Raw genomic sequence first — 24965 nt, forward strand, 5'->3', positions numbered from 1 at the left:
TCTGAATATTGATCAAGGTGCAAATTCAACCACAAAATTTTAAAATGTTATTCAAACATGACAAAGATATTTGTTTGGTGCTCAGGAGTTAAAATAATTTTTTTTTTTTATGTGAAAAGTATCTAGACATTGAAGGTGCTTCACATTTCTGCGCCGACAATAGTCTGCTGTCACAAATATTGAGTTCATTCTTACTGATCTGTACAAACAAAAGTCTGCTCAGGCTAGAAGTGCTGTAAAAGTAAAAGAACAGTTTTAAGTCTGACTTTAGAGATAAAGTTTGTATGGCTATCTAATTAAAGAAATGTAATTTATACGAAAACTAAAATTAAAAAAAGGCCTTTACTTGCATACACTAGATTGCTGCAAATTTATTAAATTTAACATATGGCATAAACGCTAAAACATTTATTTGCTTAAAAAGGCCAGTAGAGGGAGCTATATTATAATGTGAGAAACACCTTTGCCTTACTCTCAGATGTTAATCTTTTTTTCTTTTCTTTTTTTTTTCTTCACCTGAAAGCTACTCGAAGACGTTGGACTTTGGTTAAACGAGACATAGCCTAACTGAACATTACTGATAGATAAATACACATATATACAGAATAATTTAAATCAAACTAACACAAACTTGAGGAGTGGGAGATTTTATCTTGTGAGTGAAATCTCAGCGTTCAAAGTACTCAGAAGAACAACCATTTTATTTTCTATCAGGGTTGGCCGCTCCGGTAAGAAAGCCAAGTCACCGCCGTAAACATTTCGAAAGTTTATTTTAGGCCCTAGAAGAAAATACAATGTGCTTTTCCCTCCGACATATTTCTTCTCTTCTCCATCCATGCAAGCTATTTAAAGTGAAAGAAGGTAAATCTTCGTCCCACAGCCCACAAACCCTCGGCCACATCTGAGCCAATGGCAGGACGAACGCGACGGTTTCAGCCAATGACAGAGGAGTGTGAGTGCACACTGGTTTAGGCGACGCCGACCATGGACAGGAGCGGTGTCCTTCTCGGTGTTGCGAAGTTTTAACGTTTTGTGTCATTTCCAGCAAAATACGGTAAGTTCAATACCGCCGTTTATACTTTGTTTTTATCACATATGACTTTTATTTAGAATAGGTATCCGAAACCGTAAACTTCAGGATTTAACTTCGCGTCCCCACTCTTTCGGTGGTTTTGTATTAAAGTGTATCAAACTTCTTTCAAAACGAATTAAAAAGGGAGAAAAAAAAAACAGAGCTCGTGCATTTTCTTGACGTCTTCTGCACCATTTGTTGTAATTCCTCCGTTTCACAATTTAGCGACATTTGTATCTTCCTGACCTAGTTGGGTCCAACACTCAAAATAAACATCGAAAGAAAAAACAACAACACACTCACAGCGTCATTAACGCTGCACACCGAGGTTTCTTTTTCTTTTTCAGACAGTGGTTTCTGCATAGTTTTAACCTTCTGCACCACATCCACGTCTCTTTGACTGTCTCAGATGTGTGTTGGCTTCTGGTCATTTCGCTAATTCTTAGCCCCATTTAGTACCCAGGCGTTGTCTTTTCATCTCTGCCTATTTCCATTTTGTATATATTTACCTAAACTGCTCAGTTTATTTGTCCTTGTTGCTAAATACTTTAGCTAACGACAGTGAAAAGTAGTCGTAAACATGCTCAAATCTCAGATATAGTGTAATTGTGTGTTGTTTACCCTTTTTCCATTTATTTTGGTTCCGATCCTCGTTTTGGTAGCAAGGGCTAAAAGTACTCAATAACTTGTTCAATAAATATCGATATTACTTATTGCGAAATCGGAAATACACTCATATTGAAAGTACGTTAATTGATACTTGTTCAATAATTTATTGAAAACATAATTATTTCTGAAAATAACAAAGGAAACTGCATTTTATGTTAAGAGGACATGTAACTAGGCAACATTTTATTTGTTTAAACTCAAGTGAAAGTCCTGTGTTAGACATATCAATTTATTTTACCAATTATATCAGTGGGTAGACTAGCTGCTAGTGGTTTGATCTGCATTTGAATGGCCTTTCTTCTTATCCAACCTTGGTCTATTTGATGAGCCACAGTGACTTCATTAATAATATTATGTTGGGCTGGAGAACATGAACATTTGAACCGTTTCCACCAATCAGCACCAATTGGGCCTGTTAACTTTTATGAAATAAGAATAGATAATGGCATATAGTGACCATAAATCGATAACTTGAAAAAATAAGTGATCTGCTGCTGGTTGATATTATTACTTCCAGGGTATTTTCTTCCAGGGCCTAAAATAATACAACACAGTATTATTATTATTATTATTATTATTATTTTATTTCACCAGGCTAAAAAAAAAAAAACTATTGAGATTTAAAACTTCTTTTTCAAGGGAGTCCTGGCCAAGAGGCAGCAACAAATGCAACGCTGAAAAATTAACAGCTTAAAGAAAATGTCAAGCTAGGAAACAGGTACATGTCATAGGATCTGCTTCAAGAACTGCTTAAATTTAAATGCACTAAAAGAGATAAGTTCGGTCAGTCTAAGAAGTTTCTTGAAACAAGTTCCGTGAAGTTTATCATAGAAAATAACTTTAAATCATTGGCTGTCCAAGCAGATTTGCAACATCTCCTTGTTGGGAGACACCTATATGTATCGCTAGAAGTCGGGTACAAATTAGCCAAGACTACAGAGAGAGGAGTTACCTGCTTCCAAAATAAAATATTATCATCTCTGATTAAAACAAAAGGAACTCCAAGTGACCTGACATAATTACATTTATTGGAGTAGACTCTGTGGCAGACAACTCTTTTACTTACCTTGAAAGCCGGGTGCTGAACAATGAAATGGTTCTGTTAAGTGCCTATAAATGCGGTTCATGTGTCCAAACCGTGAAAGACTATAGCTAGTCTTCACTATGAGCCAAATCCAAACATTCAGCATTTCATCTGAAGTCTCGTTTGAAAAGAGTTTTATCCTGTTTTTTGTTTTCATGATTTGCAATAACATTTTTTTTTCTGTGACCTACAGGAGTTAGCGGCCCAGAGGAATTATGGGGGAAATAGAGGGTTCGTATCGGGTTCTACAGACCCCCGGCACAAGGCTGGGAGCCCAGTTCAACGCCGGTATCAGCACCCTGGAGCCAGGCCAAAGCCTCAGCGGCAACATGGTCAGCGGGAGCAAAAGCCACGGGCTGGGCCTCCAGGTCCGTGTGCAGGGACTGGACGACTCCCAGGAGTTCTTTGTCATAGACGTGAGTATCAGCAGTTGTCCCGCTGGGGTCACCGTTGCAATCCCCTCGCCCTGTTTTATTTACTCTGAGATAAGCCTGCTGTTTGTTCCACAGCAGGCTGCATGTCTTGGTTACCCTGCTTGCGTGTGGCTTTGGGTCGGTGACAGCTGCCACATGGCTTTGGTGCTAAAATCCCCTTCTCTTAAGGCCTCTTATTGCTTCCAGCTTTGTGTCTCTTTCCAGGGCACTTTTTGGTGTTTTGGCTTTAATTTCTGCTTCTCATCTAGAAGTTAGTGGTGAAATGGAGTAGGGTGCACTTTCCTTTCTTTCTGTTTTTTTTTTCTTTGTTTTTAACCTAAGACTAGCCTGTACACCAACTTTATTTATTGGTGTGCCCAGACTTAAACAACGTTCTTTTGCTTTCCTGTTGTAACTCTTCAATTTGCAGCAGGGGTAATTCAGTAGACAAATAGGAAGTAATAAGGAAGCCACTATATCAGCACTTGTTTCCTGTCGTTTCCTGCCGTGAGGAGGATACTACCAAAGTGGAGTCAACCACAAGGATTAAATATTCAATCCGGTGCCTGATTTACGGGGAAGTGCAAATGCTGAGTTTGGCGGCTGCTAATTGTGTTTTTAGATGGAGTATTTCTTCCTCTCTCCAGGTGTCCTAAATCCTCCTGTAGCCACAACAATAACCGTTCCAGCAGATGCAGTTTGGGAGCACCGCTGAGACAGACGTTTTATAATCTCATCCGCCATGTGTTACTGCCAAGTCCGATGCTAATGGACTGTGACAGATTTAAGTTTGATTTATAAAAGAACGGCTCGGGATGATGTTCAGTCAACATGAATACAATCTTTAATGACTTTTTTTTTTTGTTTGTTTTTGTTTTTAGGGCTGCAGCTAATGATTACTTTAGTTACTTATTAATTGGATGAAAAAAAAATTGCACATTCTGCAGATTTTTCATTCAAGTCTTTTTTTATACAACATTAGACATGCATATAAAGATACAAATAACTCAATTCCTTTTTTAAATAAGAAAATAAATATTTTATTGCAACAATGTAGCATTCCTTCAGTGTACGCCTAATCGTTCGTAGCAAAGGATTCATCTACAGAGGAAAAAATACTTCTAATATCAATATGTGAAAAGCTCAGCTCCTTCTTCTTGATTTAACTTCAGTGTTGGGCTAGTCTGTTGATTATTTTTCGGATTAACCTATTAATAGATGGATAGCAAAAGGTGCTTAAAATATTTTTTTAAAAGAATTTGAATCAGCTGAAGCTAAAACTATGACATTTGAGGAGTTTTGAGTAAAACATATTTACAGTTTTTGTTTTTTACATTAAACACAAAGTGTATATATTTTTTGTACAATTTAGAGATATTGCTTTGAGTGTGGTGTTTTTTCAGTAATTCACTTTTTTTTGAATCTGCATACTTTAGTTAATGATTAATCAGCTGAATTAGTTGATGATTATTTCAATAATCGATTGGTCCCATTATTCGTTTCAACCCTTACTGTTTTTGTGCTGGAACTGTTTTTGAATTTGGCCTGATGAGAACTCTGCACATGAAGCAGACAGAAATACATAGCTGCAAAAGGGGGAATGACGGCAGTCTTGTTGTCAAGCAGACTGCAGTTTGGCAAGAACAAGATGGCTCTCTGAGAGGGTCTGTTGTTCATCCATGCTGCCTCATATGTCTGTTCATTCATTGAGGAGCCGTGGGTTGGTGGGAGAGTAGTAGTTATCTCTCCACTGAAAGACTGCATAGCATTGCTTTTATTTAGGAGAAGAGGATGCAGCTGCTTGCCAAATTATTCAAACTTGCTTACATTTTGTCATGCTGCAACCATGAACCCAATGCATTATATTGGGAATTTATGTGACAGACCAACGCAAACCAGGACAAAATTGTGGAGTGGGCTTCAAAGTGTTTTACAATTACAGACCTGAAACCCATTCACGTTCAGCCTCCTTTACTTTGATGAATTAAATTAAGTGCAATCATTGTTTTTGTCCACTTCACAATTAGGTGATACTTAAAGTCAATAAAACCAATTCAAGTGTGTGATTGACAAGTTGAAGACAAGGCTCCATCAACCTACCCTTCCCTGCTACTGTAAAGGCCCTGAAAATTGAGTAATTTTGTTCCCAGAGAGCCGTCCACCTGGCGAACTCCACACCAGGCGCCAGTCGGACTAAGTTCTGTGCAAAGTGTTGTGTGATTGGTCACAAGTTTGTTGCTGTGTTTTATATGTAAATGTGCTCAGAATGCAACGTCGATATTCCTCTTCCACCATTATCATGGAGACATGAATATTTTTTGAGGAATGTTGGACTGGCACAGTTAGGAGTTTTGTAACTTTTATACAATGCTTCACTAAATAACTATAATATTAACATTGGCTAATTCACTAATTTAAGAAGTTTCATTGCTCAAGCTGCCATAGTGCCCTTGACTGTGCATTAATGTACAACTATTGTAAGTCTGCGGTTTAATGGAATTTTGCTCAAATAACTCACAGAAAGCAAACCTACGTTCCTATGTTCTTTCCTTTGTTTTTTTTTATTATTGTGATAGAAATATGTTGTATGACAGAATATTTGTGACGATGGCGCACAAAGTAGACCAAATCAGATAAGAGGGCATTGCTCTGTGATCTGTTAACCTTTACTACAGTTACCTGGCATCGTCAGCAGACATTTGCTTGCATAGCTCCTGTTCTCAGGCTCCTCCCACGGCCAGCGCAGGAGAAAGCTCAGCCTTGTGGTTTCTGGACAGTGGAGGAAGGCCCATCAGGGCAAGGAAACACAGGCTCCTTTTATCCAGCACAGCCAGCCCCTTCTCTGGCCTTAACTTCTAGCTCAAAAACTTGCGAAAATAGCCAAGGGGGGTGTGGGTTGTAAAACCTAGCAGTGTGAAAATCCACGGCGGAGGGGAGGGAATCGGCATTGCTTTAGTGTTGGCAAAGAAGCACATAAACGGCAAAAAGGCTGACAACATAGATAGGAAGAAAGGGGAGCAGAAGTGAGGGGCAGTGTTTCGTGTTCAGAAAGAGCACTCACCGCCAGGACAAAGTTTGAGCAGAGAACGTGGGGGATGGGGCTCACACAGCAGTGCAGCCTTGCTGAAAGTTTGTCCCAGGAATTTCAGCCTCTTTGTTGATGTCGACTTCACATTTGGTTTCGTCTGTCAGCAACACGATGATATTTGTGTGATTCAAGTGCATTGTGTTACTTCTGTTTGATATTTTTTTCACTATTCTTTTCTTTATGGCTGTCCAGAAAGTGGTCATAAAAACCACAGTGTGAAGAACAACACATGGAGGGTTATCTTTTTAGAGTTTTATCATAAAAACCACAGTGTGAAGAACAACACATAGTGGAGGGTCATCTTTTTAGAGTTTTATCATAAAAACCACAGTGTGAAGAACAACACATGGAGGGTCATCTTTTTAGAGTTTTATCATAAGGTGTTCCTTGCTGGTATGGACAAGTGTAGAATTTGATGTCACTTCTTCCCACTGACTAAAACAAATTTTGTATCCTTCCTTCTTTTTCTCCCTACTTGTATCCTTCCTTTATTCATTCCCTGCTTGTACACTTCCTTGCATTTTCCTTCTATTTTTTGCTTTGTTGTCTCCTGTCCTTGTGTTATTCCTTTTTTCCATTTTCTTCTTTTCTTCCTTCCTTGTGTCTTCCTTCAGTCCATTATTGTTGTGTCCATCATTCTTTCCTTACCTTTGAGCTTTCTTTTTCCTTCCTTCTTTATTTCTTTTGAGCTTTCTTTTTCTTTCTTTTGTGGTTTCTTTCCTTGTTCTCGAGCTCTCTTTCATTCAAGCTTTCTTTATTTTTGAGCTTTTCTGTTCTATATTGTTTGAGGTTCTGGAAAGGTGAACCTTGGGCAGTTTTAATTTTTACATGAAAGATATGAACAGAATCTGCATGAAGTAATCATAACTTGAGTCTGTTGCCCAAGTCTGATTATTTCTCACCTTGACCAACCCTGATCCACGCTTTGTGTTCAGCCACAAAGTCAAACCTTATTCCAATCACTATGCAACCGATACCTGGGAGCTTACAGGTTACAGCTGCAACAAAACTCTTTAATGTGGAGGGTGGTGGAGCAAGAAGACTCGCTTTTAGTTTGGGATCAAGCTCAGGGAAACACAGAAGGTGTGGAGGGAACAGTATTTACTACAGAGACATGTGAACTGTTTTTTTTTTTCAGGCTGCTGATTGGTGCATTTTTAAACATTGCTGATTGTGTTTAGAAATGGACAATTGGCATTATTGTGCAAACATCAGTTTGCACAATACTGTCATTTCCATTGACAATATTATTGTGCAACTTGATATTTCAAAAATAAATTCACTTAAAAAAACTTTCGTTTTTTGATCAAAAGCTTTGGCACTAGGATCAGGTAGTATTTTTGAAATTGTCTTATTTTGCAAAACTGCAATGGAAACACATTTTGCATCCCACAAGTCACATGATCAACAACCAGCACAAACCATGAAGAATAATTCAACAGCAAGTGGTAGGAGGATGATGGTGCTGCATGTTTTTAATGACTTATTGTGTGAACAAACGTATTCACATGTGATTTTAATTGCGTTTCTTATTTAATGGAAACACTGCAATTGCAAAATTTATTTTTCACATTAACGGAATATAGACAAAGTTTTGCAAACATTTAAAACGGCTACTACACAAACCTCCACTGTACATTATGAGATCAAACATTATGCAAAATGTATGCTAACATAAATTAAACCAGCGTTATTCAACCAGCACCTTTGTTGAGTACAAAGGAGGGCAGGTAGTATCAATTCCCTACTTCACACCTACTCACCAACTGACCTCAGAGGCTAGTTAAAGTAGCTAAAAAAGATGACAGGCTCCACATCAACCCCCCAATAGGTGAATGATGTCACATAACAATGAAGTATGGAATCTGGCTTAAATTTGTCTTTAGAAAGTTGCAAGGCAACACACACACACACACACACACACACTCTCCACAAATGACAATTCAGTCCCCACCCCATCCAGAATTTCACAATGACCCTGATGTGTAACAGCGTTTTATAGTGGCAGGTTTAAGAATGTTAAAATGGCTTGAGTTGGAAACGTGAGTCGAAGGTCACCTGCAAACAACCTGATCCTGATTATCAGCAAATACTGTTTATCTGCCAACAAATACAACCTGAAGGCAGCTGCCCTCAGGTGTGTTCTGTAGCCAGCTCTCTCTGAAAAGAACCCCCAGCAGTGACTCTTTAGAATGAAGCTTGACTTTGGTTGAGGAAAGCAGCTAAAGGCCCTTGAAATTCACTTCACATACTTGTGGCCACTGGTGTGCAGAGCTTTAAAAGTGTATATCGAGAGAGACTGAGAGAGAGCGATGGTAGAGCTAAGCTGAAAAAATGGTGTGTGTCCCACTGTGCTAAATGCAAGCCTCAACACACCCCTGCTGCCAGTGGGAGAATCTTTGATGAAACCGTGCTTAACCTGTCGCACAAGGCACACCCAAGACCTGGATTTGAACTGGGTTAGGCAAGATCTGCTGTTCACCTGTTTCCTTTCTGTTTATTTTTTCCATGCATGAGGAACTCGGTCCTCCTCCCCCCTGCAGATTGCTGATGTTCAAACTCCTACTTGTATTTCCCCCAACAGCACCAAATGGCACGCCGCACCGCTAACACACCCAGAGAAAGATTTGTCTCTGAGAAACATCTGCTTGCCATAATCCCTTCTGCTTTCGGAGCTTGATTAGGTGACCCGTTGACACGATGAGGCTGTGGTCCATGTACCACAAGCAGGGTGTGAACAACACATGAGCTAACTCTTATACCACCGATGTTTCTCAGCTTCAGATGCTGTTTGAACTTCTCAAAAGCAACCCACCAATTTTCTGACTCACTTGTGGCAACAGCAGAAAATCCCGGCAGATTTAAGCGAAGATGAAGAAGATGAGGAAGGATTATCTACAATATAGTTAGCTTAAAAATGGAAAAAAAAATGCACTCAAAGTCTCTGCATTTTGTTTCTTAATTTACATTTTTATCAGCATGGAGTTTACAGGTCACAGTTGCAACAAAACTCTTTAGTGTGGAGGGTGGTGGAGCAATTAGACTCACTTTTAGTTTGGGATCAAGCTCAGAGAAACACAGAAGGTGTGGAGGGAACAGTATTTACTACAGAGACATGTGAAGCCTATTTTAAGAATAGGCTTGTTTGTACAAATTTTTTTTATCTTTAAATATCATCTTAGAAGTATCTGGCAGAGTTTCCCCCTATTCTGCCAGATTATGCTACGTCTGATGATGGGGACACCAAGGCAGTCCACTGTGTTTTTGTGTTGGAAAAATGTTAAGTTGCAAAAATTTAGGCGTGCATGAGTATTAATCATGATTTGAGAAAAGTAGCGTGATGCCAACACGCTGGTGTATGGACAGCGTAACTGGTGCGAACTCCATTGTGCTCAGTTCAATGCTTCATATATAAACCTAGTTTAATCAGTCTTTGCTGTCATAAACAAGCTACATTTAGCCTGATGGAGGGGTCAAGTAAAGCCTGGTGGCCCAGGATTACAATACACTGGGAAAAATCCTGCTCGACATTATTTTCCATACCTTTGGTTGGTGTTCATGAAGGTATTTTGTTGGTTGGTGACTATAGTGAAGATATTGTGTAACTCTGAGATATTGCCAGTGAGATAAAACTGTTTTAAAAAGATGTTGTTCGTTGGTGTTTCTCCAACCAGCCCCGAACTACAGCTGTGTTTGCATTGGGGAATATAACGGAGTGCTGCTTGTGGCAATTTATTTTTCCATGTACTTGTAAATTTCTTTGTCTCTATGAAAAATCTTTAGTTTTTGTTTTATGACGAATGCAGCCGTTTTCCTGAAAGATTACAATAGTTGTGCCTTTGTGCTCTGCTGCTTTGGAGCTTTGCCGCTCATTCCAGAATACTGTTGACTCATCACCTGGTATGTCTAGTTTTCATAGCATGTCATGTCTTTGTAGGCTTGTTTTAGCACAATAGGATCTTTTTTAGATGCACATTTTCACTTTTTCTTCTTGTGTGGAGTGATCTTTGTTCTTCTGCTTGCCTGGAGCTGCTCACTCTTTGTAGGCTGTGCCACAATAGACTGTTGATACCAAGATTGGATTAAAGTAGAATAAACTGAATTATTAAAAATTTTTTTGCTGACTTAAAATAAATAAGTTGAGAAATTCTAAAACGGATCCAATGGGTTTTATCAGAATGAAACTTGGAAAGACATTAAGTAGACTTAAACTATCTCATTGCTAAGGTCCTTTGTTTTGTTTTTGTATAAAAGGTCAAGATGAAAATAACCAATGTGGATCCTTTTGTTTGTTCTCTGAAAGTATGCAGCCAACTAGCACATTTCAGACTGCTGACGACTTATCAGGATCTCACTATCAACAGATGACATTATGTGTGCATTCCTCAGGATATCTTAGATGTTGATGTTTGATGGAATGTGAAGCGGTCCTCTGCTTGTGTTTACAGTGATTTTTCATGTCATTAGAGGAGGGGTCAAGAGACATGGACTAGAAGGTTACACGAAAATAGCATTTCAATTTGTGATGTCCTTTTGCTGGCTTGGTAAATTAAGGTTAAGTTTAAATTCAAATTAAGGTTCCTCTTTGGTTTCAGAGTCCAATGACTCTGAAACCAAAGTCATTGGATCTTCCAATACCATAAATGTAACATCTGAAAAGGAAAAATAAAAAAGAAGCAATGTGAAAGAAAACTAATTGACTTTTAACATTTTGATTAGAGTTAAGTTAGTAGCAGGTGCTGATGAACAAATAGCTGACATCCATTGTTTTTTACATCCAATGAAGGATGTAAAAAACATCAGGATTGATGTAGAAGAGCCATCATTTCTGTCACATTGTTCTAAGGAGAAGAAGCTAAAGGTCATTTCCAAGCATCTAAATTCAGTTATGTAGTCAAAGATGTTTATCAGACGACAACCTGTTATCAGCTGAATAATCTGCTCTCTCAACAGGTCTCAACATGTCTCAACATGCAACGAAAATACAATTTTCTCTTATCATGCCCTCATCATGAACGTACGTCCTCTGACTTAATTTTTAAGCACCTCACTTTAAAAAGCTTCCCTCAATAACAGGTTGTTAGTGGAACCTGGTAGCATGGTGGCATCACTTGATCCGGAAAAGGTTGTTCTTTGACTTTCTGACCAACTGGTCACCGGTCAGGGCCAACCTGAAAATCAGCAGATTCATGTCTCTAGTTATCATGCTGTTTGTTTAATTCTGGAACCACATTTTCCTTTAGTTCTGTGAAAATGTCATCTCAAATGTTCTCCTACTAGATTTTTGAGGTTTTAATTTAAACACTCCTTCTCAGGGATAAAGGTGCAGCATGTAACTTTTATGACAATTTTTTTTTTTTTTTTTACATATTTGTTAAAACTGTCACAGGGACAGTATGTTATGAGACCAATCTGTAAAAAAAAAAGATCTACTCCACCTCCTCCCTGAGCAACTATTACTATCTGAAGAAAACAGCAAAAACAACCAATCAGAGCCAGTGGGTGTTGGCGCTGTCAATCATCAGTGGCTATGCTAACTAGCCTGAGCATTCACAACAGGCTATTCTAGCTGTAGTGTAACAAAGAGAAAGAAGGAGAAGAAGAGGGGGATGAGCATAACCACATTGAGGGGCGATTGACAGCACTAAGCTCCCATCCTGGCTCTAATTGGTTGTTTCTAGTTGGCACTGGGAAAAGATAGAGGAGCTCCTTTTTATTTTTATTTTTTCAAATTATCTGTCTCATACCATACTGTCACAACATAATGATAGTTTTAACAGATTTGTAAAAACATATTATTTAATAAAAGTTATGTACCGCACCTTTGACTTTTGCATAGAGACATCTGAGAACAAAACCAACTATGATGAACTTTGTTATGAATGTTACTTTAATGAACACTTCACCTCTATTCAGCCCCGTCTCTCTGGTTTGACTCTTGTTTACATTTTGTATTTAAAAGTGCATGTGTGGATGCTGTAGCAGTTTCTGTACTATATTGAAGCTTTTCAAATGTTTTCAACCTCACTCTGCCAGATTATTACAGAATCAATTAAACACCACTACCGTCATTAAATGGAGGCTGGAAAGAGATCCATGTTAGTTGGATCTAATGTCAGTGAAGAATTTGGTTTTGATAAACTCACTAATAAAGGAGTCCATCTGCTGAGAGCTCAGTGTTTGTTATGCTGAATCTACGACTGAAAGGCAGCCAAAGTGACACATTTTGCCTGAATTCCTCACATTTGCCCACTGTTTTCATTCAGCGTACTTACTGATGTCGTCTAGAATGCGTGTTTGGCTTATCCTCAAAGGCAGACCAAAGTATTCCAACACATGTGCTTTTGTTCCCCACTTTAGTTCAGTGGTAATCAGACTCTAAGTGTAGGCACTTGAAGCCTTTTACAGCAGATTTCCACACTTGCTGATGGTGCTTTTGTAGATTTCACCTGCGATTTATAGGTTGTCTGAATGCAGAACATGTGACTGTATCAAAGTCATGAAAAAAGCGTCTCTACAGTTGAGCTTTTGGCGGCCGCTGAGCTGTAATACCTTACTTTAGCCGATGCAGTGCAGTTCTTTTTATAAGGCTTTTAAAAATACTATTTTACATTACTACCAGATGTTTTAGGCTGTAATTTTCTCAAAAAGTCACAGCCTAGATTTCCAAACCTCAACTGCAGCATGCCCTTAGTACATAGTAATTAGTTCTTCGTTTAGTGAAAACAAACCCCAGAGCGCTGAGAAGGTAAACCTCTGCAGATTTTCTGCCTGAGATTTGTTCTCCCCTCAGCTCAGAGCGAGTTAACAGTGCAACACAAAACACCTTTTTTTTTTAAATTATTTTACCAGCTTATTGTCAACATCAAGGAGGCCATTTGACTCAACAGATGGAGCATACAAACTCATAAAACACAATGAAGAGAATTGTTTACAGATGGCAAGTATTTTCTGCTCCAAAGACAGAACTTACCCAGCGCTCAGCTACAGCTACATTGGTCTTTCTCCAAGGATCTCTGGGGATCACTTGTGTCCCGTCTACATGTATATATATTTTTTGACTGAAACCAATGTTCTATATGTTGCTTTTAGTGCTGGTTGAAGATGTTTCACAGGAGGGTATCAGAAAACTTTGTTGGCATGTAGATGAAAGGAATGCCTCAATCTGTTTTCTTTCTTCTCTTTCAGCCAAAACTTCCTGGACAGAACCTCCTCTCTGAGGTTTTCCACAGGGGTAACCTCATCGAAAGTGATTACTTTGGCGTCGAGTTTCAGAACATGCAGATGAATTGGGTATGTACTCCGCAATAATATCTTTCACTTCTGGTTTGAAGCACACAGATTTTACAGTGCTTTGCAAAACTGTTCATACACCTTTTAATATTCTGTCACGTTACAGTCGCAAACATCAATGTATTTTATTGGGGTCTTTCATGGTAAATGGATGCAGAATGTTAGATTAGCCCACTGAAAGTTGAGACTTAAATCCAACTGAGACTCAGACTATTTTAAATAGATATTTAGAAATGATTCCAACCAATGTGTTTGAACTGGAGCTAATATGCAAAAATCAGTTTCTAAATATGTAAAATTGTCAGTAGCCATTTGCTTTACAAATGTGCTCAAAATGTTTTGGTGTTTTCACAATAAGAAACGCAGTTAAAATCACATGTGAATGAGTTTGTTGACGCAATAAGACATTAAAAAAATATAACACAACATCATCCTACCACTTCCTGCCGTCTTCTTCATCTCTTCCGCCGGCCATGGCATCCAGTTGTTGATTGCAGTGACTCGTGCGATGTGAAAACACATTCACATCGCACGAGTACTGACCAGCAGGGACCTCATCCATACTTTTTCACACTTTTTTGTTGTAAAATGTTGAATGTTCAATGTTGAAACTATTGAATTCTTTTTCCTTTCCCTTCATAAATATTCACCACTTTGTGCCACAAAAATCCCAATAAAATTCATTGACATTTGTGGTTGTTATGACCACACAGGAAAAGGTTCAGGTTTTTCACTACTCACAATATACTGTGTGCCTACACTGCATACTCATTATTGGTGACAGGTCAAAGTTCTTAACATAAATGCAAGTGGAGAGGAATCCCTGTGCACTTTGACGTCATTTTACGGTTACTTTGTTGCTCTGGATTAGTACAATCAGTACAGTGGTGTTGTTTTCACTGGAGATAATATTGAAGTCTCTTTAATGCTTCGTTTCCACTGAGCATTACGGCATGGATTGCTGTGGTTTGGCCCAAACAATCAACACATGTCGCACCATTTCTGGTCACGCTTCAGATGTAGGTCTATAGGGCAACGGTACGTACAGCTGACGCAGCATGAGGTGTTTGGGTTTAACCCCGCCTGCTCAGAGAGAACCCCACTGGCGGTGGGAATGCTCTTCTGAATACACCGGACCATAAACTAGGGTTCATACACATGCCGTACCACTCAGTAGAAATGAGGCATAACTTGTCTGGCTCGACTCACCCGTCAGAATTTCTGCCGTTTTTATCTTTCCAGAAACACGACTGGAATGTAATACCACCTTGGAGTTTTTATAAACCAACATGGGGGCCACGATCCAAACCATAACTTACATTCTGAAACAATCCTGCTTGTCACTGGCTGTACATTTCAAACAGTGAAGTGTGTGTAGCTTTTTTTTAAAACTGTGCTCAAAGACTTTCACAGTTAGTCTGCATGAGCTGACTGATTTGCTGCCTGAAGATGGGCTCCAATATATTTAGATCAACGACAGATGGAGAAATGTGTACATAAACGGATTACAACAGTTGGTTCTGGGTAGAAATGTTACTCAATGCTGGTTTCTTGTTGCACATTCCTTCATCAATCAGCCACAGTTTGAACAGAGGAGCTGAGCTACAATGAGGCAGAGATGAGGGATTTTTTATTTTTTTTACTTAGAATTGTAAATTGTGTCCCAAGAAAAGTAGACAGTTGCTTATAGAGCTGTCACTTTATACTAGAAGACCTGCATTGAGTTTTGTTGTAACAACTGGTCAAACTTGGAGCCTGAAATGCTGAAAAGCTAAAACTTTGTCTCCCTCTAGGTATGGCTTGAACCGACAAAGCCCATTGCAAGACAAGTCAGAAGTAAGTAGGATCAAACTGGCTGTAAATCCACCTGATGGAGAGAGGAATTTCAATATTTCTGTTATTGCTTTCCAGTACCAGCGAATACGCTGTTCCGACTTTCTGTGAAGTTCTTTCCCCCTGACCCGGGTCAACTGCAAGAAGAGTACACCAGGTCAGTGAAGTGAAGTTTTTTTTTTTTTTTGGCTCCTGTCTTCATGGAAGACGTTTCACAATCTTTGAGGGTTTTGTTTTTCTCTTCAAAAATCTCTCAGTAATCATTAGAGAAATAAATGACAATTTTATTACGCCTGTGCTGCCAAATAGTTACGTCACTTAGGTTTGAAGTATTTTAATTTAGCTTTACTGACAGGTTTATTCCGACAGGAAGTGATGGTGTTATTGTGGAGCGGCCCAGTCGGAGGCCTGACTTGAATCTGATAGAAAATCTTAACCTTAAAAACATCACAAAAGATAAATTATTGAAGGATTAGAGAAAACGTGCAAAAAGCTGGTCAGCAATTGGAAAAAGGGTTTGATTTGCTGTGTCATAATGAAGAGTTTTCATTGATTATTGAGAAAGGTGCCATTTTTAAAAATAAAAGTAAAATGTTCATTATTTTAGAAATAATGAAAGCGATTAATTATTTCTAAAATGTATTTATATTTCCTTATGTTGTTTTCTTGTCCTTTTAAGAGATGTGCGTCTCATTTCGTAGCATCTTCTCGGTTGAGTTAAAAAGTATTTCAAATCTAAATCTGTGAGTGTTGTGAGTAATTTTGGCCTCTCATTTCCTCCCACAGGTATTTATTCTCCCTGCAGATGAAGAGAGATCTGATGGAGGGCAGGTTGATCTGTACAGAAAATACCGGAGCGCTGCTGGCCTCACACATTGTTCAATGTATGTTTAATTCTACTGCCTTAACGTCAAAAACACAGAGCAATATTCAATAACTGCCTCGTAATGATTGCTGAATTTCAAAACTGAGATGAAGGACTTACTTATTGCACATTGTAAAATGATGATCTCATGTGGCCTTTAGATAATTCTGTTCCGAAGAGAGTTAACGTTTCCTCCAATTATGCAGACAGAATCTGATGTTTTCTCTTGTGTAAACTGACAGCGGAGATCGGAGACCATGATGACGCTGCAGACAGGGAGTTCCTGAGAGCAAACAAACTATTGCCTTATCAAGACAAAGTGCAAGAGAGAATCATGGAGTTCCACCGCAGGCACCTGTAAGTTTCAGCCCCTGTTCCTTTATATCTGCCAACATCTCTTAAAATATTTGAATCCAACCCATATGTCTGAAGAAATCAGCCACAAATCCCTGGAACCACTTAAAGTAGTAATAATATTGTCAGGTTTTGGTCTTTACTCTAGAGGGTTAGTGTTAGCAGCCGTGTCTGGGCTGTTGCTCTGGTTTTTTACAGCTAGCAAGACTTAATGTGATTTACCTTCACCTCATGAATTTAATATAATTTACATCTCTATTTAAAGCATTGCTTCTGACAGCTTCATCTTTCCCCTGACCATAATGATGTGGCTTTTATTCAGTATTCACCGACTGGGATAATGTTGAAGAGCTATTGTTAATCGTGGCGTTAAGTGTCTCTTACTTTTAAGTGTAGCAACTGTTGAGACTAACAACTATTGCCAAGATTTAAAAGAAAAACTCCCAACATCAGCTGGAATATTCTCAGATATGTCCTCATCTAAAGCTGTTCACAAAGTATCACATTCTAAAGATCGTGTTCAAATTTAGCAGCCAAGAAAAGATCAGCATCATGTCTAGTGTCTTGTAAAAATATGCCTTAAGCCTTTGCACATTTCATCCTGCTGCAACCACAACACTTCGTATTTTGTTCTCACTTTATGTGGTTGAACAAGACAGAGTAGTGCATAATCATCAGGCACATCACAAGAACAAAACCAGACATTAAAGCAGAATGGACAAAATGAAAAACGTAAAGTAATTTATTTTCAAGACATCCCCACTGAACAGTGAATGTTTCACAAATAAACATCTGAAATGCATATCTAGAAACTGAAATTTGTGCAGAATAGCCGATCAGTCAGATTGGATTTAGTATCCTTGTACATGAACCTTCAAGTAACTTTGAAGGCATTCCAGTGTTAGCCTGGTAAAAAGCAGCCCTTGTTTTTCTGCTATTTGCTCCAAATAGAGGATCTGGACTCTCAGCTGCTTTCCTTCTTTTGTCAAAGGCTTACATCTAGCAACTCTGATGCTAGATGTAAGTCATAAAGATACTCTTTATGACTTCAGATGACTGACCAAACAGTGGTTCGTGAGATATTTGAAACCTGGAATATTATTTCTTGACACATTCCTGTCACCCGTCTGTGTTCTTTGGTCTTTGTAATGCTGTTCCCTCAGTAATTTCCTCTATCAAACCTCCAAGGCCTTCAAAAAAAAAAAAAGCTGCATTTGTACTTAGACTCAATAACAATATTCTCAAGGCAGTACAAGGGAAATGCATTTCATCTGCTCTCAGAATAAAAAGGGTTGCATGTCTCATTTTTCAGATTTTAGATGTATAGGTTTTCAAAGTATGCTTAATTTTCCTTTCACTTCCCAAGACCTTTTACCAAAGCAGTACTTTGAGTTTATGTATCACATAAAGGCTGAAGTTGGTGGTTGATAACATTTAAAAAAAAAAAAAACTCAAGCGATATTAACTTTTCAAGTCAGTGTGTGGTTACTGAACGTTTCTACAAACGATCCTCCTTTTTGGGGGCAGGATGTGTAGTCATCGCCTGGCTGTGTAAAATCAAACCATTACTCAGCCGATTCCTCAGTTTAACCAGAACAAGAACATGGGTTGCATGTCTGCTGAAAAGTGAACTGCAGGCTTTTTATTCCCCAACCTTCATATTTTTGCTAATTATCACCTTTCTGTGAACATATTTTTTTTTTCCCCAAGGGTTCAACTATAATACTTTAAAGAACGGTAGCTTAGTATTGTTTAAAAGTGAAGCCTCAGCAGACCTGCCAGTGCTTGCTTCTCCTCCTCCTATTTTTAGCCTTAATGGGAGGCATTCATGTTGCTTTTTTGAGCTCATTCTGTTATCTAATTATGATTTACAGAAAGTAAACTGACTTTTCGGTTCTCATCCCACACATGTTGTTTCATGTTGATGGTTTAAGAAGTGGTAAATGATGCCCCATTGCTTCTACGCAGTTTATGCTTGGTGAAAACCCTGACTGTGTTCTTCATGCACAGACACAACAAGTCTTCCTCACCCATATCTGTTGGTTTAGAGTTTAGCAGAAACCATTTACAGGACTTTTCCCACAGCCTGTCTCTAAAGGAGCACAGTGCTACCTCATAGCCAACAGAGGCTTTTTTTTCAGCACCCAGGTTGAAAAAAGCCCTAAAGACTTAAGGGTTCTCTAAAGACTTTTGCTAATCTCTTCCCTTGGTTGCCAGAGTGGTAGCGCTAGCAGAGAGTTCCCTGCTTTAATCCTTTGCTCCGGTTAGTCTATTAGCCATAAGGCCAGTGGGGCAGGGGAGGGCTCTAAGGAGATTTCATGCTTAAAGGATGAACAAAATTAGAATGGAGTAATGATGGGATGGATATGTTTCTAACATTTGTAATCACTTACTTTTATATGTGCCTGTTAAATTTGTAAAGCTTGAAGACATCTACAAGTCATGTTGTGTTTTATTTTGGCACTATGTGGAAGAAAACATTAAGAGTGATCACTATAGTTCATTTGTCAGTTTTTACTCTGTATTATATTTATTGCAAATATTGCTAGAATTTTAACTAAATCAATATTGGTAGCAGTTTTAAACTGAGAGCGTTTTTGCAAAAAGTTAAAGTATTTTCGACTACAAATGAAATTGTGTGGATAAATTTTCGTGCCGTTTTGTTGCATAGTTTAATTCAATAAAAAGAGGGTCTTAGAATTGATCTTAGAGGGACTTCACATACCGCTGCTCACTATTACCCTGTATGAAGGGAACATGCCATGAATGTTTTTGTTTATGTATCTTTTTTTTTAACCAGTGGCCAGACTCCTGCTGAATCAGATTTCCAGATTCTGGAGATTGCTCGTAAACTGGAAATGTACGGTGTCCGCTTTCACCCAGCAGCTGACCGGGAGGGCACCAAGATCAATCTGACTGTTGCTCATATGGGCCTTCAGGTCTTTCAGGTGATTACTGCTTTAATCGCAGGCACCGTGACTTCACTCTGTCATCATTTGGTTGACTTTTCTGTTTGTCTTTTCTGGCGTTATTTCTTAACCTAGGGCAACACGAAAATAAACACCTTCAACTGGTCCAAGATTCGCAAACTGAGCTTTAAGAGAAAACGGTTCCTCATAAAACTCCACCCAGAAGTCCATGTAAGCTTTCACGGACTTCAGTTTAATCTCAGATTTTACATTCATTGTAAACGTGACCAAGTCAGTGTTTCTTTTTAACTTTTATTTCAGGGGCCGCATCAAGACATTCTTGAGTTTATGATGGCCAGTCGTGACCAGTGTAAAAACTTCTGGAAGATCTGTGTGGAGTACCATTCGTTCTTCCGTTTGTTTGATCAACCGGAACCCAAAACCAAAGCAATCCTCTTCACACGAGGTTCCTCCTTCAGATACAGGTAGGAACTCTTTGAAGTCTGTTCATTCAGACTTTTGACCTTTGTTGTACAGTTAAGCATTTTATCATGTTATTTCTTTGGATTTACTCTTTAATCTAAAATTCTCTCTGTCAGTGGAAGGACCCAGAAACAGCTTGTGGAGTATGTTCGGGAAAACGGAGCAAAGAGAACCCCTTATCAGAGGTGTGTTTGTTTGAATAGAAGTATATGTGCAGTACAGTCCAGGTGACAAGTTTACATTCATACATCATGGGTAATTTGGGTCCTTTGATGGCTTATTTAAATGATTTTTCTCTCTGCGTGGAATGAATATACAACACACAACTTCAATGATGTTTCAGGTTTTGCACAAATTATCAATTGTCATTTGTTTTTAAGGGTAAGAATTATTTATAACTGATATTTTACAAGGATAAAAAAAACCATTGAGATTCCAAAGGAATCTTGGCCAAGAGGGCAGCAACAATTACAAAAATTGTACATGCAGGGGTCAACTATTTGGCCAAATGTCCCATAGTAAGTTGTACTTTAACCACATGCTTTTTTTTAAAGCTGACAACAAGGTTTTGGCACACTTATGGCAGGGATATTTGACCACTGTTCTTGGCAGAATTGGTGGAACTTTAAACCCGGTCGGTTTTCTGGGACAGGCCGAGCTTTGAGGTAAAGTCCATAAATTTTCAACTGGATTGAGGTTGTGGCTTTGTGAGGGTTATTCCAGAAGGCTTATGCTCTTTCCCTTTATCCATTCTAAAACCAGTTTTTGATGTGCGACAACTATACAGCCTCGACTGAAATTTTCAGCCAAATGCATATTTAGAGAAAAGCTTATGATCAGATGGGGTGCAGTTTGATCTGTTTGGACACAAGAAGAAGAATGTTCAGAGGAACCAAAGAGAGGCTTTTGAACACACAAAGTTTAAAGCATTATGGTGGCAGCAGCATTTTGCTGCCATGACTACAAAAAGCGTGTCCTCAAGGCACCGCTTTATAAAGCACATTTACCAAACATTAATGGGAGTGTTTGCATAACTTTCCAAGTGCTGGCCTTAGAATGATACATGTTCAAGAATGGCATAAATTTGGCCACTGGTGCAGGAATTTGATGGAGAATGACACATTTTTCAATCAGCAACCTTTACTCAGACTCAGCCGTACCCATTCTGTAAATACAGCGACAGTAACCTGCATTCTGTTATTTTTGGTGACCAAAGAGTAATATTTTTGTTTTATGTTTCACATGATTCCCAGATAAATTTATATAAATTTGTTTCATTAAAATATTGAAAGTTTTGTTTATTGTTGGCCAATAAAAACAAAATAACCAAGTAATGAATTGTTGTGAAGTGTGACTACATGGCAATTTTTAGCTCATAAGGGAAAAAGTTTGGACACCAAAGTTTGAGTAAACTAAACTTGGTGTTGTTCATGCCTGTGATGAGTGTGTGTAAACAACTGACCCAAACGGGACACCGTCAGTCATATCATTTGTTTTCCATATGAGTAATATTGAATTATTCTGACAGTGAGGTCTGTTTTTGTTTAGGAAGAACAGCAAAGTAAGGATGTCTGCTCGTTCCTTTACCTCTGACATGCCAAAACAGGTAAACAAAACAACTAAAATAAATGTGTAGCAGTAGCTGCGTTTCCATTACAAATGTACGCAAATCTTTGTCTATATTTTATAAATGTAAAAGAAAAAGGAAAAAAAATCACAATTGAGCAATTAGTGTTTTGATTAAATGAGAAATTGATTTAAAATCGCACATGAATAAGCTTCTTCACACGATAAGTCATTCAAAATCATTGCAGTGACGAATGTAAACAGTTACATGAGAAATGGTCATAATTCAGCCATGGCGCTAATGCTCATCATCGATCAGCCAATCAGAGAAAACTTCGGCATCCTATTCAGGCATTAGAGTGCAAACCCCCTATGTCTGGCTGTGTATGCGGCGTTTTGGGGGAATTGTAGTTGCAGATTTTACAGAAGAGTTATGGATTGGAAATGTTAAAATGACAAAGTTTTATGAACTTTGCATGCTGTGAGAGCTCTGTGAGAGTTTACCATTAATGGAAACGCAGCTAGAAACAACCATAATTTGTGCCAGAATGGATAAACTAATCAAAAAATGTTTTTTCTTTCCTTTGTGGCCTTCATTCTGTATGTTCTCTGGTCTTGTCCGTTTGTTCTGCCTTTGTTATCAGACCTTGTCGTTCAGTGACAGCCCCAGGGCCCCTTGCTCCCTCTCCTCCACCGCCGAGTCCTTCCTCCCTGCACACATGACCCGGATCTTTCCACGAACGGAGCTACAACCTCAGCTCCAGCCTTTCTCCGCACTCAGCCCGTCTCCAGCAGCGCAACAGCTGCCTCAGTCCCCGGCCGGAGCAGCCAGACCCCCCAGCCCCTCGAAGGAAGACTCCATCAAGGCCGTTCCCCCATCACACTTCTCGCATCAAGGTGCCCCTAGCAACCAGGCAGCAGGACACTGCAGCCCCGTGTTTGTGTGTTTAGACAGCAGCACATCCCTATCATTGCCCTCCAGAAACGACAATGAGAATAGTGAGCAAGGCAGGAGACGGGGAACGGGATGCTCTCTCGAAGCGGGGAGGGGGAAACTGAAGGGGCCCCTTACACCTGAGGCCTTCGAGGCAGAACTGTTGAGGACGAAGCAGAACGCCATGTTCTCCATGCCCAGCTCGCCTCTGCAGGTGTCAGAGGAATTCATTGATGACGATCCCACCGAAATCTCTTTCTACGGAGGCGGGGCAGAGGCCTACTCCTTCGGGCTTGATGAGAATAAAGTAGACCAGTTAGATTTTACAGAAGGGTCTGACATCAGCAAAAATCGGCTTTTTAGTGTTGGAATCGAGGACTTAAATGGGAATGTCCATGCGTTTCCAGACAGCCTGGTGGGGCATTCGGAGACCAGCTCGTTGGTAAACAACCGCTCCGAGTGTAGCTCCCTTGACAACCTGGGGCTCAGCTCTGCCGGGGAGTCCATGTCGGTGGGGTACGGGGTCCCGGACTCCTCCTCGCTGCGCCTGCCGGGCTCTGGCATCCAGTCAGAGGCCAGTTCAATGGTCAACTTCCCGGCGTACTCTATCCGCTCTGAGAGCAGCTCCGCCATGCAGTTCAGTGACCTGGTGGAGCAGCTCGAGCAGCTCAGCTACCCCCCCACCGCCACCGAGGGGTCCGGGAACAGCAGCTCCGACTCGGACTCCGACTGGGGCTCCGACGGCAACCTTCCCCCTGAGCAGGACCTGTTTTATAGCAACCCTCTAACAGGAAGTAGTGGGATTGAGGGCTTCCTGCTCCAATGCCACAACCTGCAGTCCCTGGGACTGACAGATCCCTCCGGATCCCCACAGATTAAAATGTAAACCTTTACAGCACTTGAGCCTTTAAACTGCTGTGGTGCAGTTACAGGAGAAGTTTTTGCTTTTAAGAGTAATATAAAGAGTAACGTATAGATCACCTTTTTTTTCTTTTTTTTAAAGAAGTAAGTCAATGTAAGCAGAAGAGGATGAACCAGTTTATTTTCCCAGAGGAAGCCATTCATGGCATTTTTAAACAAAATTACTCTTGAGTGTTTTTTGCTTCAGTCTACATTATGTGGTCTACTTACAAGAAAAAAGAGGGAGTCTAGTCTGCTATCTTGCATTGTTACTTTTTAAAAGATTTTTTACACATTTTTTACATACAAAAAATAACAATAAAGCAGAAATTAGCTTACTTATAGCTCCATGTCTTTTGCTGAACACAGTCTTTGAAAACTACTTTCCATTCAAACTTTCATTCCATTAGCTGGCATAAATTTGTAGAACTTTACATTAATTTAATATAATTACAATGTGCTTCCTGTATTTAAATACCAAGGCAAGGCATGCCTTGGTATTTGGTAACAGTGTTTTTAGTTTCACTTCTGTGCATTACTGACCCCTGCTGGCTGAAAAGGTGTTTACACCTGCCGTGTTATTTCTCAGAAGCATCATGATTAACCATAGAGCTTCATGTTCAGATAAATAATAGGATGTAAACCTTGTGCTGTTGAGACATAATGTAAAATGCTAATACCACTTTACATAAGATGAATGTATCATTTTAGAACTCTGAATAACATTTTGCTACATAATTAATTAAAGCTAGAATGAAGATGATGTTATGTGATATTACGATTTTTCATAATGTAGAAAGTTTAAGGAAACCACTTTTGGTACATTAGTCCTGTATTTTTAGAACAAAGTTCTTAAAAAAACAACATTTTTTTTAACCTCTAGCTTCAAGGATTCTTTACCATATTTAATAAAACAGGTTATTCTCAATTTAACATCCAAATATTCAGGTTATTGACAGGAAGCAGTGTTTTGCACATTAAGTGAACATATGTGTTACTTTTTCTAGAAACATTTGAAGCACAGGTATGCAAGCAAAGGTTTTCAACCACTAAAGGAGTAACATGTTCATGTTTCTCTTATCAGTGTTCTGGACTTTAATCCAGTAACAAAGGCAATCTGTTTTGCACAGCTCAAATTAGAGATACTTGTTTGCAAAGCTTCTTCCATAGTGACTTACATTTTTTCTTTTTTAATTTCATCTTTCTGAGCCTCCCTTCCTGCAGCCCTCGCACCACGGTGCCTTAAAGCACTTCCATGCAGTGTGTCTTTAACTCAGGTGTATGATTTCTGCCTTATGAAATGATTCCAACCAATCACCTTGTGCTAAATGGGATCCAAAGCTTTAGATAGTTTCTTTAATTCAAACCTCTAATTGCTCATCTGTTCTCATTGTCATTTTGTTGGACCGGCATTTCCAACATCTGCAGTAAGACGTGTGCTCGGCTCCAGATCTTTTTTTTTTTATTTTTTTTTTTTAGTTTTACTAAACTTTGTTCTGACC

General features: G+C 39.2%; 1 protein-coding gene across 5 annotated transcripts in view; it reads left to right on the plus strand.

Annotated features, from left to right (window-relative positions):
* Positions 1-869: 869 nt before the first annotated feature.
* farp2 (FERM, RhoGEF and pleckstrin domain protein 2) overlaps positions 870-24965 on the plus strand; it is a 36801-nt gene continuing 12705 nt past the window's right edge. For 3 of the 5 annotated variants that reach the window (XM_016663314.1, XM_016663315.1, XM_016663318.1), the window contains exons 1-13: positions 871-1054; positions 3019-3241; positions 13515-13619; positions 15413-15455; positions 15531-15609; positions 16239-16336; positions 16560-16674; positions 19472-19619; positions 19716-19811; positions 19902-20065; positions 20180-20248; positions 21612-21669; positions 22274-22526. In XM_016663314.1, the coding sequence (XP_016518800.1) occupies positions 3041-3241; positions 13515-13619; positions 15413-15455; positions 15531-15609; positions 16239-16336; positions 16560-16674; positions 19472-19619; positions 19716-19811; positions 19902-20065; positions 20180-20248; positions 21612-21669; positions 22274-22526 (1429 nt within the window). In that variant the 5' untranslated portion in view covers positions 871-1054; positions 3019-3040. Of the gene's footprint in view, positions 1055-3018; positions 3242-13514; positions 13620-15412; positions 15456-15530; positions 15610-16238; positions 16337-16559; positions 16675-19471; positions 19620-19715; positions 19812-19901; positions 20066-20179; positions 20249-21611; positions 21670-22273; positions 22527-24965 lie in introns of all 5 variants that reach the window. The other 2 variants (XM_016663316.1, XM_016663317.1) reach the window with 1 other exon arrangement.

This window comes from Poecilia formosa, unplaced genomic scaffold (assembly GCF_000485575.1).
Source record: "Poecilia formosa unplaced genomic scaffold, Poecilia_formosa-5.1.2 Scaffold413, whole genome shotgun sequence".
In the NCBI taxonomy this organism is placed as follows: Eukaryota; Metazoa; Chordata; class Actinopteri; order Cyprinodontiformes; family Poeciliidae; genus Poecilia; species Poecilia formosa.